The sequence below is a fragment of the Pectinophora gossypiella genome, chromosome 16 (genome assembly GCF_024362695.1).
Source record: "Pectinophora gossypiella chromosome 16, ilPecGoss1.1, whole genome shotgun sequence".
Lineage (NCBI taxonomy): Eukaryota > Metazoa > Arthropoda > Insecta > Lepidoptera > Gelechiidae > Pectinophora > Pectinophora gossypiella.
The window spans coordinates 9213190-9237839 of NC_065419.1; the positions used below are offsets into that span (position 1 = coordinate 9213190).

Genomic DNA, 24650 nt, shown 5'->3' on the forward strand with positions numbered 1-24650 from the left:
ATTTCGTAACAACGTCTTTAAAACTGTTTTTATTACTAGTTATCAAAACCATAATATTTAAATGTTAGCTGCAACATACCTATTTATTATTATATTATGTAATTCTGCGTGTAGATTCGCTATCCGCATTGGATAGGGTTGTTGGAGGGCACATTTGGGTTAATCGTAACTCATGTCCTAACTAATCCCTATCAGGCCAAAGATTTCGGATGAGTTAAGGATATTATTTTTCTTTTTTTTAAGAATATGGATATTGACATATTATTGACATTCGGTGTTCGAAACCCTTGGACGTAAATTATAGCAGATGGCAACCCTTGTTTTGAATGAATCACTTTTCTTGTGTGTGACTGTTCTGCACACGTTCTGGCCTTATCGATGCCCTTGCTAAATCGCACTTTCACTTATGACTTCATCGTTGCACAAATTATGACTTAATAAATTCAGATATTACGATAATATCGTTTTTACAGTGCGAATGACCGTAATATGAATATGTAGTTACATACTTGTTAAAACAATAATTCTGTTGAAAATATTGTGAAATAATTTTAAGAATATAACTAAATAAATTCACTGGGGACAGCCTCCGTGGTCTAGTGGTTAGAGCGTTAGGCTCACGATCTGGAGGTCCGGGTTCGATTCCCGATGGGGACATTGTCGAAATCACTTTGTGAGACCGTCCTTTGTTTGGTAAGGTCTTTTCAGGCTTGAATCACCTGATTGTCCGAAAAAGTGAGATGATTCCGTGCTTCGGAGGGCACGTTAAGCCGTTGGTCCCGGCTATTAGCCGTAAAAACACCTCCACCAACCCACATTGGAACAGCGTGGTGGAGTATGATCCATACCCCCTCCGGTTGATTGAGGGGAGGCCTGTGCCCAGCAGTGGGACGTACATGGGCCGTTTATGTAAATTCACTGGGGACATAATAGCATACATACATACATAAGTTCACGCCCATTTCCCGTTAGGCAGAGACCACGGAATCTCACTTACTACGATCCTGACACACCACCTTCGGTTTCTCTACTCTCATAAAAGACTTCTTGAAAGCTCAGCAACTTAGAGTACCCTATCTTGACCTGGCCTTTCATTAAAACATCCTGGATCTGAATTAAAGCACATAATAACGGGTTCTTACCGCGTTTAAATGGGGATATGAGACTCCCGATATTTCGACACTAAACCCGGTACCCGGTTCGGTAAGAACCCGTTATTATGTGCTTTAATTATGATAATAACCGCGTAAACTTAAAACAATGTATCCTGGATCTGATCGCAGTATGTACGCCTAGGCTTTCGTCTTCTAACTCTACCAATTTCACCCTCATTATAAATTATCCCTCAAGTTTTTAACAGCATCTACTAGGAAGGTATGTAAATACGAGTATGTATTTTGTAATTACTTATGTGCTACCTACTTTATAAGTACTAAGTAATTTTATTAAACCAAATTGATTTGACAATGTAATAATAATATCTTCTCCTTCTATCGTGTAAGGTTGTAGGTGGAGTACCAACCTCATCAACCCTGGTGATGGATGGTGAGGATGACATGGCTCATTTAACGACTACTTACTTACATTAGTAAGTAGTTACCAGGACCAACGGCTTAACGTGCCTTCCGAAGCATGGATCATCTTACTTACGGACAATCAGGTGATCAGCCTGTAATGTCCTAACCAAACTAGGGACCACAAAGTAATATTTGTTATATGTCCCCATCGGGAATCGAAGCCAGGACCTCCGGATCGTGAGCCCAACGCTCAGCCACTGGACCACGGAGGTCGTTATTACTAATAATAATATAAATTTTCATTATAGGAATAAAAAAAACATTAGCTTGCTATTGAGTAGACAGAGTAGCGACGCTAACCCTAAGTTTTTGTTGCTCCACTAAAATCGACAAGCAACTAGATAAAGAACACACTACAACATCGCTCTACAACGCAGGAAGTTACAGTAAGGTACAAGTCCTAGGAAAAGCCGGTGTCACGGTGTCTAACCACCTCAGTACCAGCTTAGTTTTCCGCTTTCACCCAGGGAAAGCTAAGCTAAGACATAACGTATGAGTCGAACATGTTTACATTTCTAGCTAAATTATACACCCATGGTCACCAGTGAAACGATCTTATGGACAGCTACGTAGATAGGCTGTTCGGTCGCCGTGATTTATTAAAAGTTGAAGAAAGTTTTGTCGCTAAGCGATAAGTCTGAATAAGAGACTAAATAATTGTACTAATTTATTAATAAATAGTAGTTTGCGGCACGTTCAATTAAAAATTGGATTATAAATAAAATTGTAAAAAGAACGAAGTTTTTATTTACACAGCGACACCTATCGACGTATAACCGAAACTATTAGTTACACTACTCAACACTAGATGTCACTTTACAACGCCATCTAGTGTCGGCATACGATACTAAAAGCAGCGCCATCTATTAAATAACGTCCAAATTATTATGGCTTGTCAAACACAACCTTTACTACTAGTTACGCTACTCACCGCTAGATGTCGCACATAAAATTCAAAATATTTTAGTTACTACTATTTCACGGTAGATGGCACTAAAATTTAAAAGCATTACAAAGTATAAAATTATTGAAGCACTGACCTTCCATAACATATACGATGCTGCCCACATCGCCTTCTTTAATGATGAGACTGCCCGCTGCATACTCCACTGGGTACATGCAGTCGACAATTTCTCTGATCTGCGTCATTTCCAGGTTCTTCATGAAGTCGTTGTCCAGGATTGCGCCCTTTATCAGCTCCCGGGATCTGAAAAATGGAAAAAGGTCCTCATTAAAAATCGTAAGTAAAAAGATTGGATTAACTTAGTGATAAGTAGGTCACATATAAATACCTATATCACTTTAGAACCCTGTCGCGCATTAACACAATATTTTATATTTATTTATGGTTCTAAAGTACACAGGCATAATATGTGTAATACTGGGGTATTGGCAGTCATAAACATTGTCTACTTTTTTATTAAAAGCATAATTGTAATTAATTCGTTTATTATCATAATAATTGTCTCAACAACTCATTATAAATAATCTAGACAGTTGATTTCTTTCAATACAAATAAACGGTACTTAATAAAAAAATATTGAATTGATTCATTGTATTTATTACCCACAAGATACTACCACAGATCATATAATACTAACGATACTACTAACTACTGGTAAACACGATTCTTCCTTGATAATAAATATCTAGAACAATAGATACCGTCATAATTACATCAATAAATTAAAAACCATAAAATCGTAGCTACTTAGTAGAAAAACTGACTACTACATCTAATAATGGATAATCATTCCCATTATAAAATCTATTATTTGTCGAAGTGTTAATACTATCAATAATTATATTTATAATAATATTATTATTCATTCTCTTTATTGCATAATAATAATTACCATTTTCAGAAACAAGCTGCTTTTTTTGACGTGACTTATTGCAGATTTGCCGCAGATGGCATTAACTACTTGGCCGGACAAATGGGAGCGCTGAAGGCACTCGCCCGGTACAACGTTTAAGACAACAGGCCTGAGGGCGCCCAGTTGGGCGCAAACCTCGGCCCAGGGCGTCGTCTGAGAGGAAAAATATTTGAAAGAATTAATCGACCCTAGTAGGTCGATAGCGATATGCGCTGAATGATAAATCATCGACCACGCCGGCGGGGTCGGTATCGGGGTCCTGAAGTGTTTGGTGTCGCGTGCTGATTGGCCGCCTCTATAGCTAGAGTGTAGAAACAAGCTGCAATAGTTTACACTTCACTTCAGGATCACGTTGGTTCCGACATGGTGGTTTCAAACCTTGTGAATCAGAATAGATAGTGCAACATTATTTTAAAGATATTACATCTACAATCCACTACTAGTATTATTGTACTCTTCTATTTCTCTTTCGTTTGTAATTTTGTATTTCCTGTGTGTGCAATAAAGTATTTATATTATTTTATGTTATCCACTGGTGTGATGCTCCCTGGCCGGATCGCTATTCAATACACAACTTCTAATTATACCTCTTAAATAAAATCTACTTAATCTCTACCTTCACGTGTGCGCTAATAAAAAATAGTCCCCACCATCATCAATTTAAGAGCCACGCTCTTGTCGGTGCAGCATTTTCCATGCTACAAAAAAAAGGACTGTAAGTTAAAGTTGTGTAATGAACAGTGGTTAGGCCAGCATCACACTATCCACTGACACACGAAATGGAAACAAAATACGACCTTTACGTATGGCATATTTAGTATGATTATGTGGCCTATTAGTTTTATGGCTAGTATTCTTATTCGTGGGTAATAACTCCCGTTACCTACTTCGGAATTGCAGTTCTGAGCAATTTCCGCACTTTGGCGAATCATTTCGATGAAGCTAAATCTCAATGCACAACGAAGCTATGACGACGAAATAGAATAACTAACGAAGAAATATTAGAATCGATTTTTATAATTAGGTAAAGTAACCTAGAACTAATCTCCACCAGGTACTCACAATAATGCACACAGAATGTTTGTAAACACTACATCGTAACAGGGGTCACGCATGCAATGAAATAATTCTTCTTGCCTCACCAGATTGGCAAATATCCAGTTATTACGAATTTAGAGGATCATCACTATACAATGTCAACGAGATTTAGCATAAGTACAACCTTACATAAAATAAAATGCCTTGAAAGATACTAAATGCAATGCGATTTTATGTGATTCAAATTTTTCAAGGTTAAAATTATGTCATTACCTTCTATGTTTAGTAACCTACGAGTATTATGTTGGAAATACTTTTCCCACGTTAAAACGTTACAGTTTTTTCTAACATTGATGGTGGTGTAGCTATTCTTGCTGATCGTTTGACATTATTTTATTGTTTTTTTTTTTAACATACATTAATTCGTGTGATTACCTACTTAGTTCATATTGCGATGGATGTATGTACCTCTGACTACCCCAGTTGGGATTATAATTGTGAGCTTATGTTATGTTTTTTTTTGCCGTAAAGTTCCTCAAAAACAATACAGATGGTTCTGTAAAGATATTCCTTCATTAAACCCTCCAATTTCTTGGATAACCGATGTAATATGCATCTTTATCTTTGTTCTTGGGTATAAATGATGACCCTCTTTATTCAACGCAACAATCACATCTTCCACCCATTATTATTCTGATCAAAATAAAGAGAAGCAATATAGGTAGCAGCATAATTCGATACATACGTAAGTACCTAATGTGATCCAAATATCAAGCAACAATTATTATATTATAATGCTTCTGTCATTACATTGTATTTTGAAATACTTAACTATGTACAGTCATGAGCAATATAATGTACCCACTTTAGGACTCTGTCGCACCAACATATTTGACATTTAGTGAGACTTACAGTTCAATTTGTCAAAAAAAGGTAATGTGACATGGTACCAAAGTGTATACATATTAATGCTCATGACCGTACCTACCCGAGTAATGAAATGATTTAATGATTTGTCACGTTAAACCGCGACAGCGCCATCTATTATTATTTTGGGGAATGTAGCATAGAAGGTCCCTAATTGAAATGTAGTGACAAGAATTTATTGATTCGGACAAGTGGAAAGAATGTATGAAAGTAGATTTACGAAAAACATGCGGGTACTTATACCAGGTAGAGTCGGAAAAAGAACGTCTAGGCGAACATACCGCGACCAAATTTAGAATGTCTTAAAGAGATGCCAGGTCAAAAGTACTCTAAACCGCCGAGCATGCATGAATACTTTGATAAGGGTTAGAAGCGAAAATGCTGTGTCAGGATCGTAGTAATTGGGATTCCGTGGACTCTATCTACCCCAAATTATAGCCAGTCCACTTGTCAAAGATTTCAAACTGCTCGAAGGCCGGCCTGCTGTAACTCTGTCACACGACAACAGCTAAGACTGACGGATTAATTTTTCATAATAATGTGAATAATTATTATCCAACCTCTAATTATAAGTCGAGAAATGAAATCCCTTTTGAAGTTGAATTTACCTTGCTCTCTTTTCATTTGAGGGCCTTAAGGTACCTATTACTATGTAACCTATTTACCTACACGCGTCTAATTAAAGTGACTGGTGTTGATTCTGACAACATCATTAATTCGTGGCTGACTTTGCAAACTGGCGTATCTGCATTTTTTTGCTAAAATATTTTGTGTGTTATTGACAATGCTATAAGGTGCAAATCAGATTCGAAAAAAATTTCAGATACGTCATATAGCGACGTCAGCCACGAATTTAAGAGCCATGTTCTTGTCGTTGTAGCATTCTTCATTCTTATCTATCAAAGATCACTTCCTTGTAGATGTAGGCTCAACGCCACTTATTAGAATTTAGTTTGCTCATTTCAAAATTAGTGCTGTCCTTTATCTACTTATTACAAGTGCAAGAAAGAGATAGTTTCAACTTTTAACAAACTAAATTAAAATTATAACTTTGTGTTTCTCAGCCAATGGCCTCGATTCCTGCAGACACCTCCTAATTTTATTTTAAGATATACCTGTCATTTTCTTATCCGCCGAAAAGGAAAGGGACGGATGATTGACAGCTCTTAATTTTAGGAAGAATGAGTACATTAATGAATAACCCGGGCGAATCAAAAAGGTATCTCGCTGGTATGCAAACCGTTTGACGTGTGCTGTCAACATAATTCTGTCGGGTTATTGGCCAATGTGAAATTTTTAGACGGTTGTTTTAGATTTGTGCTTAAAATTGACGTGTGTTCCATAAATTTTATGCTAGTCGATTACCCGTCCCTTTCCATTTCGGCGGATAAGAAAATGACAGATGTAACTTAAAATAAAATTAGATGGTATTTACAGGAATTAGCACCAATGACAATATAAAATCGATATCAAGGTTTTGCTAAGGGAAAAACTCTGTTATTTAATATTCTCTGCACATAAATCGAAGGAGGTGTACTCTGTACATTATGAAAACTCTATGGCTTTTACGAATAGTTTCATGGTCTTCCCATGCTAAATAGTAGGGTAGTTTCCAACTAGTCAAATCAGTTCCTTTTTACTAAACGTCAAACCACGAAATCACTATGGAATTTATACGAAAAAGCCACCTGTGACGTCATAGAAAAACATGAAAATATGTAGCACATATTATTGCGTTTTTCTTGATTAAAATTCACAAATAAGTTAAATAGAAAAAAGATAACGTTTTTTGTCACTTTTAGATCTGTCTTCATAATTTATTTTTCACCTAGGAAACTACCCAATTATGGAGAAAAATAATGTTTATTTTTCACAAACATATACAAAAAAACTTATATGTCAACAGTGTAAGAATACCTAGTAAGAAGAGAACTGGATAAAACAGAAACTCACAGTGGCATAGCCAAACTTCTATTTGACTTCTGGTAAAGATTCGTGATTCAGGGTTCGGAATTTTCGGAACAAGAATTATTCGTATAATTTTATAAATTTTCTTAAGCTCCTACCACTTTTAGATTGCCGGCCATAAGGCAGGAACCTATTCAAAACGTACATTATATCTAATTACATAATACTAATCGTAAATAATCGATCGACGACAGCAGTAGTTCTATAGTTTCACCCTTGACATGTCCCATAAACATTTATTCTCCTACCATTATCATCTTATCCTTCGCAAACATACTGTGATAATAAGAAAAGTAATTGTCTTGACAAGGTAATACTAGGTTTCATGTAATGGGGATAGGTTTAAATTACAGTAAATTGTAGTAATAAAAGCTACTTGTATAATGATAATCTAGTGTTCATAAAATTACTGCCGGCTGGTGTAAACATAACGCAAATGATTGATATAATATTGCCTTTTAAGACGCTGCAGGGTTTAAACTGTTAATAAGCCTTGATTGATCAGAAGCTATATATAAAGTAGTAAGGGAGATAAGTTAATTGAAAGCAGACATTTATATACAGGGACAGAGATAAAGTCTAGACGCTTTTTTTTCTTGAATCGCTTCAATACTTTCATAAAAAAATTAATTACTTAGTACATGCGTAAGAAATGTACCTGACTAGCACTTACCTAAATTTAATGTCGAGAATATTAAAGGTGTAGCGAAGACCAATATAAACCACTCTATTTATATCAAATACTGACTATATAATTAGATTTCAGCGAATCGTAAAGGTATAAAACCATACCTAGTTCACGATACTTATGTCTCGCGACGTAATTTATAAGATCCGTGCTAATTTCCTTTAATTTTCAGACTAGCTACTAAAATTTGAGCAGCATAAAATAAAACACACCGTAAGCCAAAGAAACACGGTTCTTGTACAAAAGGAGAGTTTGAAATAAACAATATTCAGTGTTAAATTGTAAGTCTTAGGTGTTGATATACTTAGATTGAAAGTCAAATGTTTATAAATACTTTTATCACCGTAGGTATATGTAACAGCACCTTATGTATTTATTTTAACATCATCCTGAATGATCCTGTCATTGGACACACTTAAATCTATAAGTTTCGTGAGTCCTGTTTAAATCTGTATTTTACTTACTTTGTTTACAGTATTTCTATTTTATTTAGCCTAAGCAACAGAGGGACAGACAGACAGAGGGACTATGTCCTTTCCAACACGGTGGATACCCATCTTAGGACTTCGTATCATCAGTGGCTGCAAGTTGACTTTGGTTACTTGAGACTCTGTCCACTCCACTTGGGATTACGGGCGTGAGTTTATGTATTATACATGTATGTAGATATTACTAGGTAAATATCTCCTATAATTATAATAAAAGATACTTTCTGAGAGCTTTTTAAACATCAAAATCTGCATCATCCTATTCACTGTAGACAAAACCCATCCACATACAAAACGCTCAGGGGCTATTCTAAAACCTACCAATAAATCACTTAGCACATAACCCTTCGACATGTCGTGAACAGCCGATGGCGAGGACACATCGAAGTTCGAACGTATTATACCAAATAGGTCTGTGAAGGCGCACTGGCTAACACACGTCGACCTCGCATGCGTAGTCGCAGTGAAATTCAATCACGATTGATGGATGGCATACAATTGGCCGCTTTGGAAGCGTTGAAGCATGCTGACATGAGATTTAAACGCCAATTTGTTTCGAATAGCACTGCTTGCTTAGTTCAGTATTAGAGCTTGTTGTGATGGTAATAATTCGTTTATAAGGTGTCCGAATAAGTTATCTAATCGAACTCTGACAAAATCAGAAATTATTTGTGTCAATTTTAGTTGTTCGTCACATATCCAGAAATCAGTTTTTTGTTACCTATTATAACGATGAAATCAAAACCATATAATAAATGTGAGAAAAATAAAAACCTAAACCTTATTTAGCCCTCGCCAAAAGGCATTACATGAAGGACAAAGTGAGTGAAAGAGATTTTAAAAACAGTCATAATAAGAATATGACGAATCCTAAAACTAGTGTTCTTCCTAGGTTTACATAGCATAACAATATATATTATTGCTAACTTGAAATGATTTGTCAATTGTATATTTGGTGCCTATATAATAACGATTAAATAACTAAGTAATTAATTTGTACATTGAAATTGTGTGGGTGTTTATTAAAATAAGAGTCTTTGACCTTACACGCCATAACTTACAAATGGTTGTTCTTTGTTTACAGCTTCTACAAAAATATAACAAAAGTAATTTGTAAGCCAACTGTACCCACAACTATATTTATGCAAAGTATATACGACAAGTATGTAGCATTTAATAAGCAAGAGCGCAACGAAAATGGGGGACTTTTCAGCCTTCGTTCCCCAACAAAAATTTAGATGGCTCTGTACAATATTGCTTTCGTTTAACCTTCTAATTTCATGGATAACAGAAATATGCATCTTTTATTTATAATTGTGTTTGGATAATAAATGATGACAATTTACACCCAGGCACAACACATTTTCCATCCATTATTATTCTGATCAAAATATAGAGAAGCAATATAGGCAGCAACATAATTCTATACATAATGTGATCCAAATATCATGCAACAATTATTTTTATTTCTGCTATTACAGAATATTTTTGAATCAATTTGTACTCGAGTAATGAGAAAATAGTTAATTATCACGTTAAATCTGGACGGCACAGTCTATATTATTTTTGGGGAACGTAAACTGGAAAGTCCCGCATTCCTGTTCTGTAAAAAAAAAATCTTCTAAATATAACATTATGACTGATCGCTGTAACAAAAAACTTCATTCACGTAGTTTGGGTCATGACCGTTCAAAAAATTGGCACTGGTCCTTATTTCAGCCGTGTCTTGCATTCGTTATGAGATATTACAAAAATAAAGATTCAAAGATCGCCAATTACGTTTCAGCTGCTTGTCGTCTAAAGTGGGCCTAGAAGCTATCGAGTAGGTCCACTATTTACACACAAATCACAAACCATTAGTACCTAAATTACAAAGCGTGTTCATGTTCATACTTACTTTTGAGTTTTAGGTATTTTCAAAAGCTTCATTTCATGGTCTTGCGTCAACGATGATAACGGTTCCGCGGATATCGCAGTCCTTTTAAGTCTGGGCTCCCCTAAAGGCAAAACTCTGGTGTTTTCTATCCCAGGTGTTTTCATTACGAACGAATCTACTTCGTTTTCTGTTCCGTTTTTGTGATTATCAATTATCTGTCTCGTCAAAGGCTGCACAACTTGTCTGAACTTATCTATTTCATTTTTCAGATACCTTATTGTCATATCCCGTTCGTCTATTTCATTTTCTAATAGAGCTATGATTTTGTCTCTTCGCTTCAGTTCTTCTGTTTTTTCTATCACTAAACGTTTCATTTCCATATATTTCTTTTCTAATTTGAAGTAGTTGTGGTCTACTTTGCATTGGCTCGGATGCATTTGTGCCATTTTCACTGTTAATTTTGTCCCCTTTGTTATTTTCACTTCACTTTCTGCAGTTGACTCTTTATTTTAAATGTTACAATATATTTCACATCTGATTCATCTACACTTGTCACACTTTCCTAAACCACGAAAGACTATTACATGTTATTAGTGAGTTCGTTATCATCAATTGTATCTTTGATATCAAGACCGCCTGATAATACACGTGTACTTCAAATAAAATAATATATTTAGTTATAGAAAAATTCCAATCACTTTTACAGCAGTGTAAAGTATTTGAATAATGTTTTTTTATTATTTTATTAGTGATTTCCCGGCCAGAGATAGATTTATACGATTAATAGAATTGATATAACATGCTTGTCGGTTCAAAGTACCTAGTTTTAATTGTTGACAGCAAACCGTGAGTGAGCAGAATATTAAAATTTATTGAAAGTGATGTAACTAAAAACCCTATTGTTTCTGTTGAATGGTGCTATGACTGATTGTATAGTGAGTGACCCACTGCTTTCTGACTCACAATTTAAATTGCTCCATACTACAAACAGTCACTCACACACTCACTAAGTACTCTTGATGCTTGATGTAACATGCATATGACAGTTGATTTAGCATGTGTCTACAAGGCGCGGTCTAACTTTAATTGGTTTTCATTAAACTTGATTTATGGACCAGATAAATAAATGAAGCCGAACTATAAACCTAATGGGTTAAACAAGGTTCAACAGTTGCAAAATTTGTATCAGTGATATTTTGTGTTGGGGGCTAACCAGGTAGTGAATCATCTGAAGTCGGATATTGAGACATTGCTTTCAACGAGTCTCGGACCAAGGTGTGCAATTTTTGGTCATTTGGCAAGTTGATTAATGTCTTCCCATAAAGCCAGTCACAGCAGGTAGAATTAACAAATATTGGCTTCATTATTAACGGTAATAAAATTATATACTTGAGAATATTTCAGTATTCTGCAAGAACTTTATATTTAGCAAGTCGTGATTTTTATCCAAAAGAAACAAGGAACAAAGTACTGATGTAAAAAACAAATAGGTATTAATACAGAAAAAGAAGTAGGCACCTTAATAACATCACGCACTTTTTAAAACTTTAATAAAGAAAACGTGAGTAATGAGTAGTTCCACTATCTTAGTTTCTTTTATCAATTTCGTATATCCCGCGTAGTATAATAATATTTATGATGGGCGTATTGTGGTCACTCAATTACCTGTCACTACACGGTTCAGTCACATTTATCTTAACATAAAACACAATAAACCAAAAGTGGCTACATGCACTTTCTTTACAGATTGTGGTTTTGCCCACCCAGAAGATGATGGGCGTAAGAATGTTCCTTAGCCAAAAGAATATTTTGCAAGTTCATGTTTTACCTGCCCTTTTTTTAACGGCCTCCGTGGTCTAGTGGTTGAGCGCTGAGCTCACAAACCAGAGATCCTGAGTTCGAATCCCAGTGGGGACATATGACAAAAATAATTTTGTGAGCCCTGGTTTGGTTAGCACATTATAGGCTGATAACCTGAGTATCTCAAAGTAAGATGATACTACTTACTGATGTACTTAAGTACGTAGTCGTTACATGAGCCATGTCAGGTGGTCTTGGCGGCACAATAATAACCCTGACACCAGGGATGATGAGGTTGGTAATCCACTTCACAATCCACTTAATAGAAGAAGACCTGCCTTTTATTACATTTACTATTGTTTCATTATTCACCATGAACTTATACTGTCTGGTTACTCATTAAAACATAAATGACCAGTACAATGGATGGCATAACATTATACAAGTTACTATATGTAACAATTAGGACTGGTTTGTGTAGGTGAAATTGTTCTTAAAGGCCATTGCATGTAGCCTTTCTAAGCATAAGGTCAAGCAATTTGGTAACAAGACTGGTTGTACCAAAAATTATGTTACAGTAAGTATAAATTTATTTTTAAATAAATGTTCCATTATTGATAGATACTTTATACACCAGATTTACTGAATTAAGATCTGAATTGAAGTAAAAACGTTTTGCAAGTTAGAATTAGGATATGAAAGTTACAAATTAGTTAGTTAGTAATTATTTAGTTAAAAATATCCAAATGAGTCTTTACTAGTGTAGATATAAAATAAATTATAATCTAGCACAGATAGCACAGAATAAGTGTAAGTATCCAACATCAAAGGTAAAATGTTTTTCGTGGCTCATATAAAAATACAGAATATTAATATATATTCATTTTTTATTCAATGCGACTGCATTTTTGACAGAAGCGGCAACATAAAACAGTATCTAAATTTTACTAATACACTAACAGCCAACACTCCTATCTAATTGGCTTCGTATTTGACCCTGACGACACTAACAATTGCTTTATTTATAAGCGTAGAAACAAATCGATCAACAGATAAGATTGCACTATATCGATTACAGACAACAGCACTGTCAAACTACTGTCAATCATTTTGTGGCTATTTGCTCACGCAGAGATGTAAACTTATCCATTTTCATGTGATTCTTCAACGAAACGAAAAAATGATTATCATTTGTCAACGCGATGGACTATTTAGCTATAGACTGGTAACCTGTTATCAATTTTAATCATATTTATCTCAGAACATCAAATGGTGCAAGTAGGAGTGCAGGTATGAGTCCAATTTCATATACCAATATGAACATTGATGGCAGGTTTCTGGCAGGTATCAACTTTAAAATCAGTTTTGACGTGACTTTGTTACCTGTACCGTCACTAGTTCGTTTTATTAATACCCTACCTTTGACGTCCTAGACCCGTTTCCTCAATCTCGGACCAGTTGGAAGAAAGCCCAGGACGTTCCGGCACATTAAGCCTGAACCTGAACTCAATTGCAAATTCTTTTCCGAGAATGTTTATGTTATAGTAAAACATGTTAACAGCTGGATTACTTAAACTATCGATGTTGAAAATAAACAGCTTTTAGTTTGAGAGCTTTTAAGGCGTACCTCTTTCTTAGGTAGTGAGAGCAAAAATAAAAATATATCTACAGCAGCATTCGTGTGCTATTAAACTTGGACCCTCGAAAAAAGATTACAGATAAAAGTAATTATGCAGATTCTGACAGTCATTCATCATTCATATTCATTATCACGATCTTCACACCATTTTTGGATTGTAATATTATTTGCAATATGATTAAAGATGTAATGTAATCAAGGGGATTTTTGGGAAACCAAATTGTCTTAATTCTCTGCTAACATTTTGAAGATTATAGATTTGACGGAAGTAGGTACGATGTACATATTGACATAGGTGACGGACTAGCTAGCGTACCTACACTATACGCACAAATAATAAAAACGATGATGGATGCAGGACGATGCGTGATTAAACCTTATCCCATTATGAATTACGCACATAAGATGTGTAGAAAAATTATAAATTATCAAAATTTTAACCTTGTTTAAATTGACTTTTAATTCCAGACACTTTACATTTACAGCCTCCATCTCATCGATCTTGACTTTTTAAGCTTATAATTACCAGCATTAAATGATTAAGTGGAATCAATCTGACATACGAGAAATAATTGCACTTAAAAGTTACTGATGCGGCAAGTCAAACAAACTAAATTGAACGCACGCTTAGCTCATTAGTATGTAGGTCTATCAAAATTAAGACTACTCAAATTAACATAATAACATAATGCTACAACCATAGAATGCAACAGAGCCACACATTGTAAAAATAGAACTATACAACAGTCTTAAAATAAAAAGGTATGTGCATAAAGGTAGTTTCAAGTCATGCATGGCAAAAAACATTTAAGACTTCGAGTACCTACATCTGCATACAGAGACATAATACCCAAAAGTAGCCATGACGCAAGACACATTGACATTGCCAACGACCGTGACATTGCCGAACCCGCAATTACTATTATGATCTAACCCTTATTTTATCGTGAAAGCTGGATAATCTCTACATGACGTCACAGACCCGTTAAGCTAGTGTTTGCAAAGTTGACAGAAGGCAGACTACGCTATTTATGGTTTTGACGTTATCATGACAGAGGTGAACTGAAACCATTAGCCAAGCATTTGATAGAGTCACGATAAATCTATCGGAATACATCAGTGGATTTGTGTAGATTTTAGAGATACTGATTAATTGAAAACAATGATTTATTGGGTTCCATTTCACACCTATGTTCGTAGACGTATAGGTACGTTAAAAAGAGGGGTAATATTTTAATCCGATGATGAAAGTAGTGGGGAAATAGTGAGCGTAATGATAGGTAGAAATACGGCCAGCACAAAACGCAAAAAGAAAATCAAATATCGGATCCATTCTAAAACTATTTTATGGCTCAAATAGTAATAAATAATAAATGGTCCAAATTCCTTTTAAAATCCAAACTCTATTGTTTGTTTGGAAATCTAGGCTGTACGTAGAATGTAATAGATAGCCCTTTGTTATATTGGTAAACATTACGCACGTTTACGCAAAAATCAGAGTTGTTATGTAATAGTCTCGAAATAATTCCAGAAACAACCGGGCACGGTGTCCGGAGCTTTCATCTTCCACATTAATCATCGTAGTGAAACCGCCAAAGATAACAATATTCTCCCAATGCTCTCTTCCTAGCTTTAGATACGATTATTATCGAATACGATATTTCCACTTCTGACAACGCGTCATCAACACCAGAAAATATTCCGATAGTGTAAATGATAACAGTTCAGTTGTTTGATGATACCGCATCTATGATACCTTAAATAAAAAAGAAATGTCTCGTCTCAATTTCAAAAACATATTGTTAAAAGACTGAAATTAGGCGTGCTTATTTCAGTCTTTTAACATAATGTTTGTTAATCTTTACTGACTTACTAGTTTAGGCTCCATCCTCTACAAATATTGCCGTGTATTGCGTCTACAAGAGTAGAAGAACTTAAGATTTTCACTTGCTTTACTAAGATCCAAGGGTCATTGAGTGTGGTCTGTGCTAACATTTCAACATTCAGTAAGTATTTTATTAGAATCTAATTTTGCATGAAATGAGGGTAATTTTGCATTTTTTCTTGAAACACAGTTTTTCTTCATTATTGGCAATATGATGCAAAATCATTGGTCAAAAGTTATACGAAACACTAATAACTATAATTGCAGCTGAGATAAAAAATATATTATGTTAGAAACTGTTCGAGTTTTAATAAAATTATTACATTAAAAGTTAATACAGTGAAGAACAAATACATATTTGAGAACTACAAACTGAGAAGGAGATAACACCTTTGATCTTTTGGCTTACATTTCACGTCTCATTTGACTTCATAAATATACGTGGGAAGAGAAATATGATTGTAACATGCCAGATCTACGGCAGTCGCTAAAGTTTTGCGAGCGGTCGAACTTTTTAAGTCCGCGACTCCAAAGGTAAGGACCTTGACACAGTTTTGGTTACGAAGAAATGCCGCACGTCTGTCACGATTGTTAAAAAAAACTCTGTTTTATAGGTTGATGTCACAGCAGGAAAAATAGCTTGGCCACTTAATGTGAGTTATTTTCGTTTTCTTTTGCAAGTTGACGTGCTGAATGGTGTGACATGACAGCGTTAAAGCGTTATTACAAAACATGAGAGCGTTCAGATGACTCTCTCTTCGTGTAAATTAGCTGTAATTTACCTTTTGCCACCTGTGTGGTATTAGCATATAAGTTATCCACCTTAATTTCCTAATCAGTGTCTCGGGTAAGATCTGTAGAGTGCGTTCAGTTGGTAACGGCATGTTGTAAAAGTAGACTAAGGGATTATCTTTTCTATGGTGCCATGTAATACAGTTGCTGAGGTTGGTCATCCATCTCACAACCCAGGCGATAGAATAAGATCATATCATATCCTTTCGTAGGACTTCAACAACGAGTGTATTTTTGATGACATGTAGCTGTGCCGATAAGGAGTTAAGTTATTTTAACTCTAACAAAAAGCAATGGAACATTGTGGTAAAAGCCTATATACGACGATTATGAAGACCTTAGCTGTTTACATGTAAAAATGTAGTGCCTCTAACAAAGCTGGTATGTCGTGCTCTTCCCATTAAAGACAATGAAGTAGTAGACATAACGAGCAAATTGATTGGCAATCAGACTAATAAAATTCCATCCAATCACATCGAAGATATAAGAGACAACAAAATAACTTTATGCATAGTATAATATGTATTAAAGCGACGCAAAAGCGCTAAATATAGCTAATTACTATAATTGATTTAAATTGCCAAAAAATATATTAAAAACGCGAGCAAAATCTTTTCAATATTTTATACTTTGTTACACAGCCAATTCAAGTTCAAGAAAACGGTTTCCTACAAGACGTATATTTTCTTAAAGTGTAGTAAGATGTGTTATATTTAGATCATGAAAATGATCTAAGACCATCACTGTTTGTTCTATGCAGAAATTAGTCCATTTAGAGACAATTGCAACAATCGTATTCAATGCAAATTAACCGGAAGTAGGTATCATTAGCTGGTTGGATGCCACACATACCTAATAATATTATGTTATATAACAACCTTGGCCTTTTCAAGAGATCTATTTAAATAGGTACCAAACTTGATCACTATGTGACACTCGAGAAGAACGGTCGCGACGCTTGCATTCAAAGGTCACAGGATCGAGTCTCTGAGGGCACCCCTAACTTTTTATTGATTCTTGTATGTAGGTGTTAGGTTTGGTTTATATGGAAGAAACTTAAAAAGTATAGTGATGTATCAGTCGAGATTCGGCCGATGTTATTTCATATAAAAGTATAATATAAAAAGGCTTCCAAAAAGAACATAAAAAATTTTCGCAATAAGATTCTTTCTTCTTCTTTTTTTTATTTCGGCTCTATTTCAAGCCACTATTTCAGTTTCTAAACTGGTTTAAACAAAATTAGATGAGGCAGATATTGGTCACGGACGTTCGTAATAGATTTTACGTAAAAACAATACAAAGAACAGTTTTTGAACGATTGACTGCTAGCATAGATAAGCCTTGTTGTTGTAAAAAAGTATCAAAGTTACGGAAGTGTGTATGACTTGTAAATAAAATTAAATTACAGAAGGCCCTACTATCAAAAGTTCTCAGAAATAATCTGCCAGATACAATAACCATATTTTATTTTAAGGTATAAGAGAATAACGTGAAAGAGCACGATTGTTGGCGCCTTCAAATCTTAAATCTAAAATACTATCCATTTATATCTATAATCATCATCTAGATGATGTAGGAATTAAGGAGCAAGTCGCAGAGACTGTAACCTGTAACCTTATAGCAGTAATTGTCAGTAGTATTCAGAGGCGGAGGACAGGAATCCTAGTACGGCTTTGAAATAGACTACTCTGGGCGCCATCCCACTCGCGTCAGACAGAGTACTGCGGGGCGGAAGGCAAGGGGGAAACCACTGCCCTATTTTTCCAAAAGTAGCATGGCGAATGTCATACCTACTAAACTCTTAAATTACATAAATAGTATTTTCAGTGCTATGGCACTTAACCATGCTTAGAAAAACTAATCTAGCTATTTCTATCTACACAATAAGAAGACATCTTAAAAGTTGTCACAATACTGTGCAACAAAGGTAGGTTAATAGGTAATTGTAGAAAAAAATAACTCCCGGAAGGCAATGTCGAGGCTGAACAAGTCTGCGCCTGCGACGATCTCAACATGTTCACGGGCAAACGAGCTACTAAGTCATCCTATCACGTTCAAGATATGCGTGCAGAATTTAATTTTGCTAGCATTGTAAAGAGGACGTTATTATTCCTTCATAATTCTTGATAATTGAATATTTTTGAAAATTTTGAGATATTTTTTTATTAAACATACAATAGATCAGTATCAAAATATCATTAAGTTTTTGTTCGTAATTATGAAAATTCAAGTAAAATAATAAATACATTAAAATTATTAAATGCATTCTTCCTTTAAGTTACCTTTTAGCACCTAATTTTAAACACTTTTTCCATATGTGCATACGCATCTTATCAAATCGTTAAAGCACCGGATATCCAGGATTATTCTCAAAAAGAAAATTGTCGGCTTTTATTGTACTCTGAATTATTAATACAGTTGGATATATTGAAGTACGTTTATCTTATGCGATTCATATTTTATTGATTGCTATGCAGTAAAAAAATGGAGTGTACGATATAGCAAATAATATCGAAACGAAACAACTCATGAAATGGAAACGATTCATGATTGTGGGGGAAGCAAGATAAGTGTAGAGGCAAATTTAATTCCATGGTAGAGACAGACCATGGTAAGCAGAGGTTTACCCTGGTGGGATACATGGGCAGATCCAGGGAGGGGTCAGGAGCCCCGTCCCCCTCCCTCACCCTGAGCGACAATTAGGATCAGGGGTCATGAGCCCCATGAGTGACAGATTGGATTATGAGTGGTCACGGCAATTTTATCTAATTCTCTATAGAGATAGATTGTCTGCGACCTGGTGACCCCGCCCCCCCAAACATTAAAGCTGGTTCCACTCCTGGTGGGAAATAGGCGTGAGTTTATGTATGTATTGATCGTATGACGTGTATCTTAATGACAATCTGGCAATTTGTTAGTTAACGGTGATTACCGGTGTAACGAGTGAGAGCCTTCAGCGCGCACCATTTCTCTGGTCAAGACAATGACAAGAAGACTTTCTTGCATAAATCTACAATAACTGTAAATGTCATAGACATAGAATAAACTCAACCTTATTATATCGATATTTACGAGAACAATGAGCATACGTTTATTGAGGCTAAAGATTCTGATAGACATGCAACCTATTTTGTGACAGATTGGTGAATTTCACCTAAGTACTGAAACTATTTTCATTCGATGCTTTGTTTAAAACATTTGGCTATTACCATACACGATATATCGATGTAAATCAATCTTCTGACCCGAGTTTCGCATCAGCTTCCATATTTCAACTAGCGCACTAAATTAACCTACAAACAAACTGACAGGGCTAATCCATTCAATGTTATAGGTATACAAGCATGTAGTGCTAACATGTATTACGTCTTAGCAACTGTATATTTTAGCGTTCGAAATAGATTATTAAAAAGAACAATTACCCACGCAACATTTACTAATCTGTGCTGATTGGAGAGTGACCAAAGCTAAAAATAAGTACTTCATGGACACATAATTTGAAAAAGTCCTACTAACTTATACCGAAAGCAGATACCTACCTACAAACTCTTTCGAAACGCATGCGCCGTCAGAATTTTCAATTTCGTATGGAATTATAATCACTATCACAGAACAGAGAATGTCGACTTTTGTTTTGTTTATTTCGAAAACTTCGGCGAGTAATGTAACTCCGCTCACTGGGTGACATTCAAATTTTTGTAAATATATGATAATTATTCCACACAGAACTGACAATTCTCACAGCACGTACGATTCAGAAGAATCCTGAGCTTTCTGATTTAATAACCATGCGCATAAAGGCCTCCGCCTTTAAACAGTAATGGAACAGAGGATTTTTAAGGGTTTCATAAGAATATACTGGACTTATACGCCATGCTCATTTTTGCCCATGACCATGCTATGAACCACGAGCTAGGACAAATTAAGGAAAAAACTGTTTCTAAAGAGATTGTACGTTTTGATACACTTAATTAGCTTTTCAAGGGTGCGGTTCTAATTTACGGTGAACGGGTGCGCCGCAAAACACAAGTTGAAGACGCCCTTATAGAATCACACATCATTCATCAAGCTTGTTAGTGTTTCTCAGCACATTACGGAGTATGGACCATCAAGTTACTTTACTAAGGCACTGGCGTATGGTAACGCTGCTTTATACATATTTTCGTGGCTGACTATGCTAACTGACGTACTTATCTGTATTTTTTGATAAAGTGATTTGTGTCCTATTGACAATTGTAAAAGGTGCAAATCAGTTTCGGTGAAAAATGCAGATACGTCAGTACGTCGTCAACGAGCGCACGTCAATGTTACGTATGAGGCTGACAGAATGTCACAGCTCTAGCCATTAGGGCAAAGAAATAAATAAACTGAAGATTCAGCTTTATAGAACATTATTAGGAGATCAACGTCAAAGGTGGTTGCAAGTTGCAAATTGCCTTTGTGTTCCAGTTCCAGTGTGTCACCGCAAAAACTGAAAACTGACTAATTTGAACCATATAGCAGCAAATTAAAAACCACAAAGTGACGAGTATTTCCTCTAAGGCAAACATGAACCAGGCAAAATTGGCAATTTAATTTATGCTATGTTTACTTTCGAAGATGTTCTCAGTTTAAAATATTTTTTGCAACTTCACGCAGTGTGGATTTAGATATTGGATCCTAAAGACTAATACTGGAACAAACATCTGATTGGATATTATCCCCATCATAGATATCTGCTAAGGATCCCCATAAAGTAGCTAAAGTGATAACTTTAGCGACGTTTAAGTCACTTTCAAGACAATGTTATTATTTGTAATAATTTGTATATTTACTAGATCATGAGTTACTCTGTAACTTTAATGGTTCAGTAGTTAGAATTATTATAGTTTTCACGTGATCCATAAATAAGACCATTGTTACTAATATGTTGTTCAAATATGGTGAACGTTATCTAAATTGATGTTTATTTTATGGGTTAGCCTTCATAAGTTAGTTGTTGTATTCTATACGTACATAATAATATTATAGGAGAGGTTTCGGTGTCATGGATATTGAGTAGGTAGATTATGATTAGCGTAATAATACTTAAATATTTATTATTAAGTATAACATGAAATCCAACGAAGTAATAAATCCAAAATGGAAGACCAACTATTGAAAACACTGGCCGGTTAAAATCACTCATATTTTAAATTTTACTTTACGGATTATAAAATATATTAATATAAAAGTGACATTAATAAACTTCATACGACATTTAAAATCGCTCATTTAATTTTAAGTACGTAAGAAAAGCGTTCGAAATTTGAGCAATATTTTTTAAACAATTTAAAAAATATAATAACAGCATACGATTTTCAAAATTCGCGCGGAAGATTTAAACGAGAGGCGGTCAAAACGCGCGCGTTTGCGTTACGTTGTGCCGACGTGAACGCTGCGCTTGTACTAGAGGTTGATTACGAGTTTTGTTTGCGTTACTTCGTGTGAGTCCCAGACTCGGGCCTATTACGAATTTATGGTAGTGGCCGCTGATGAATTCATTGACTTATTAGTTGACTCTACCATATGGTTGACAATTGGAGACAATTTCGCTTCGATTATTCTGGTTCGAATTTTTTAAACATACATTGTACTTGGACTCCATAATTAGAATAAGTAGTAGGAAAATCTTAGCAAGCAAAACATATTTTCTGTACTGTAGTATAAAAAGTCCCGTCATTTTTCCCGGAAAATTCATGAAAATTTTAGTGTTTCTTTTTTAATTATTTTCAGTTCCATACTTTTGCGACAGAAAATTCTACTTGATATCAACTCAGAATCATGGTCTGTCATCCCTCAAAGTTTTCGTTAGAATGTCACTATTACTACAATATCACTACTCCCTGCATATAACAGGCATGAGGCAATTCTTTACAGGCATGAGCGTATAATATTAGTTATCCCTTAGGGGCGTCATTAAAATAATTGTCTGCAAATACTTAAATGGTCATATAATTATAATTATAATTATTATAATAATTCATATACGTATTATACGCGAGTGAAGTATCTTCTAGGCAGTCGCAGTAACTCATATATGTATAGTAAGAATGATCATCTTTATATTGAATTATTACTGACTATTACATTATTATTCGTTATCTTGAATATTAAATTGCATCCGTGCGGAGATATGGTAAGCGGTACAATCGAATACAAAAAAATATGTTTAAAAATATTATACTATAGAGAGAGAGAAAATAAGGCTTTTTAGAAACAGGTATTTGAAAAAAATCTGCAATAATTGGTTGAAAGTTTTGAACAGTTCTTGTAGGTAACTTTTGAAGTTTTGAACAATAGCTACCTAGGTACTTACTTTAATAAAAATAACAGAAAATTGATATTATCAATTCCGACACCAAGCTAGACATAGGGGGTGCCCCTACGTCAAGGTGTTACCTACTTTGTCCAAAGAGTGATGGGTTAGTTTGGGTCAGGTCAGACTCAGAGGTCAGGCAGGATGGCTGCGGCTTGTTTTAACGATGAATTGTGGTTCAGTTCTGTCCACCCGAAACACTATGTGCTGCGTACATAAATACACACCCATACGGCGTACAGGTACAGTACGATTTAGAAACTGTACGCCACTAAAAGGCAATAAAGCATTATTGGGCTATAAATTGCTATTAATTTTGCATATTAACTTCTTTACCGGTGCCGTATCATTAGTTAGACAACCTCGTGCTATTTCGGTCCACACCAGCTATGTAGATATGCTATGCTATAATTTTGACCTTGAGTCTGTTTTGCTATAAAACTCCGCCAACTGGATGTTTATGGCATTTTATGAGCGTCTCATGTGCTCTGCATAATTATTTTGCCAATTTTGTTTCAAACTACATACGTACCTACCTACATACAAACTTATCTAAATTTAGGCAAGGTACATGTAGCTAGGTTAATATTTTGATAAATATGTTGTTGCAAGCCAGATAGAACGAAAATAAATTACAATCTTTTTTTAAGTAGTTTTAAAATTAGTTTAATGTTATGTTAAAATTTATTTTACCTGCAGTCAAACAGTAGGTACTCATCGTTTTATTCATTATTATATTAATCATAATTATTGTAATTTATTGTTAATTGTTGAGTTAATCGCTCTTTATTTAGAAGTTTATTAATTTGTTTAATAATTTTAAGAAACCAAAATAAAGCTTCATTGCACGCCACCTAGCGAACTATTTACGTACTTCATGTAAATGTACGTCTAACTAGTTTAGCTACTCGACAACAGGTGGCGCTGCATGAAAAATAATTTATAATAAAATTAAACGTATTGAAAACGTTTTCATTTTAAGCTTCACAAACTATGTCACAACAAAAAAAAAATCTTATTTACCAATCATTATAAAATATATAAATCAAAGCCATACATTCTAGACAAGCTCGTAACAAATTGCCCACAGATCCAATAAGTCGAACCATTGACAATGACGATTGTGGCCACTTTGTGTCACAAAAGCGGTCATCAGAGGATACAACAATACTTCGAGATGGGTCAAATTGATTGCGTGGTGCTCTTGATGAGGAGTTCACAGCTTGTTGGGATAAAAATAGACGGACAATAAACGACTGAGTCGCCGCAGATGCAATAGAATATCGAAATGTTTATAAGTATAAAGATGTTATAGTTACCTACCTATCTAGTGACATGATTAAGTATAATTTCATTTTGGTACTAATTATAGTTAATTATCATAATAAATATCTGCAAGCGAATACTTTTGGGATAGAATTCTCAAATGAAATAAAATTAAACAAATAAGTAAGAAGGTAAATATTGTTCACTAACGACAATAATTGGGTCGTGTACGGATTAAGATAAATGATGAAATTCTGAATACCAAATAAAGACAGATCTCAAACTAACGAAAAACATTTTCTTTTCTCTATTTTACTTATTTTTTAATTTCCATCAACATAAACGTAATAATAAGTCCGACATTTTATCACGTTTTTCTATAACGTCACAGTGTGCTTTTTCATAAAAATTCCATAGTAATTTCGTTTTTTGACGTTTAGAAAAAAGTATCTGATTTGACTATTTGGTAGCTTAGCCTACTATTTATATTA

General features: G+C 34.8%; 1 protein-coding gene across 5 annotated transcripts in view; it reads right to left on the reverse strand.

Annotated features, from left to right (window-relative positions):
- Positions 1-24650, reverse strand: part of LOC126374063 (cGMP-dependent protein kinase, isozyme 2 forms cD4/T1/T3A/T3B) — a 140602-nt gene that overhangs the window by 50873 nt on the left and 65079 nt on the right. For 2 of the 5 annotated variants that reach the window (XM_050020509.1, XM_050020510.1), the window contains exon 3: positions 2618-2784. In XM_050020509.1, the coding sequence (XP_049876466.1) occupies positions 2618-2784 (167 nt within the window). Of the gene's footprint in view, positions 1-2617; positions 2785-10461; positions 11030-21890; positions 21964-24650 lie in introns of those variants that run through there. The other 3 variants (XM_050020511.1, XM_050020513.1, XM_050020512.1) reach the window with 3 other exon arrangements.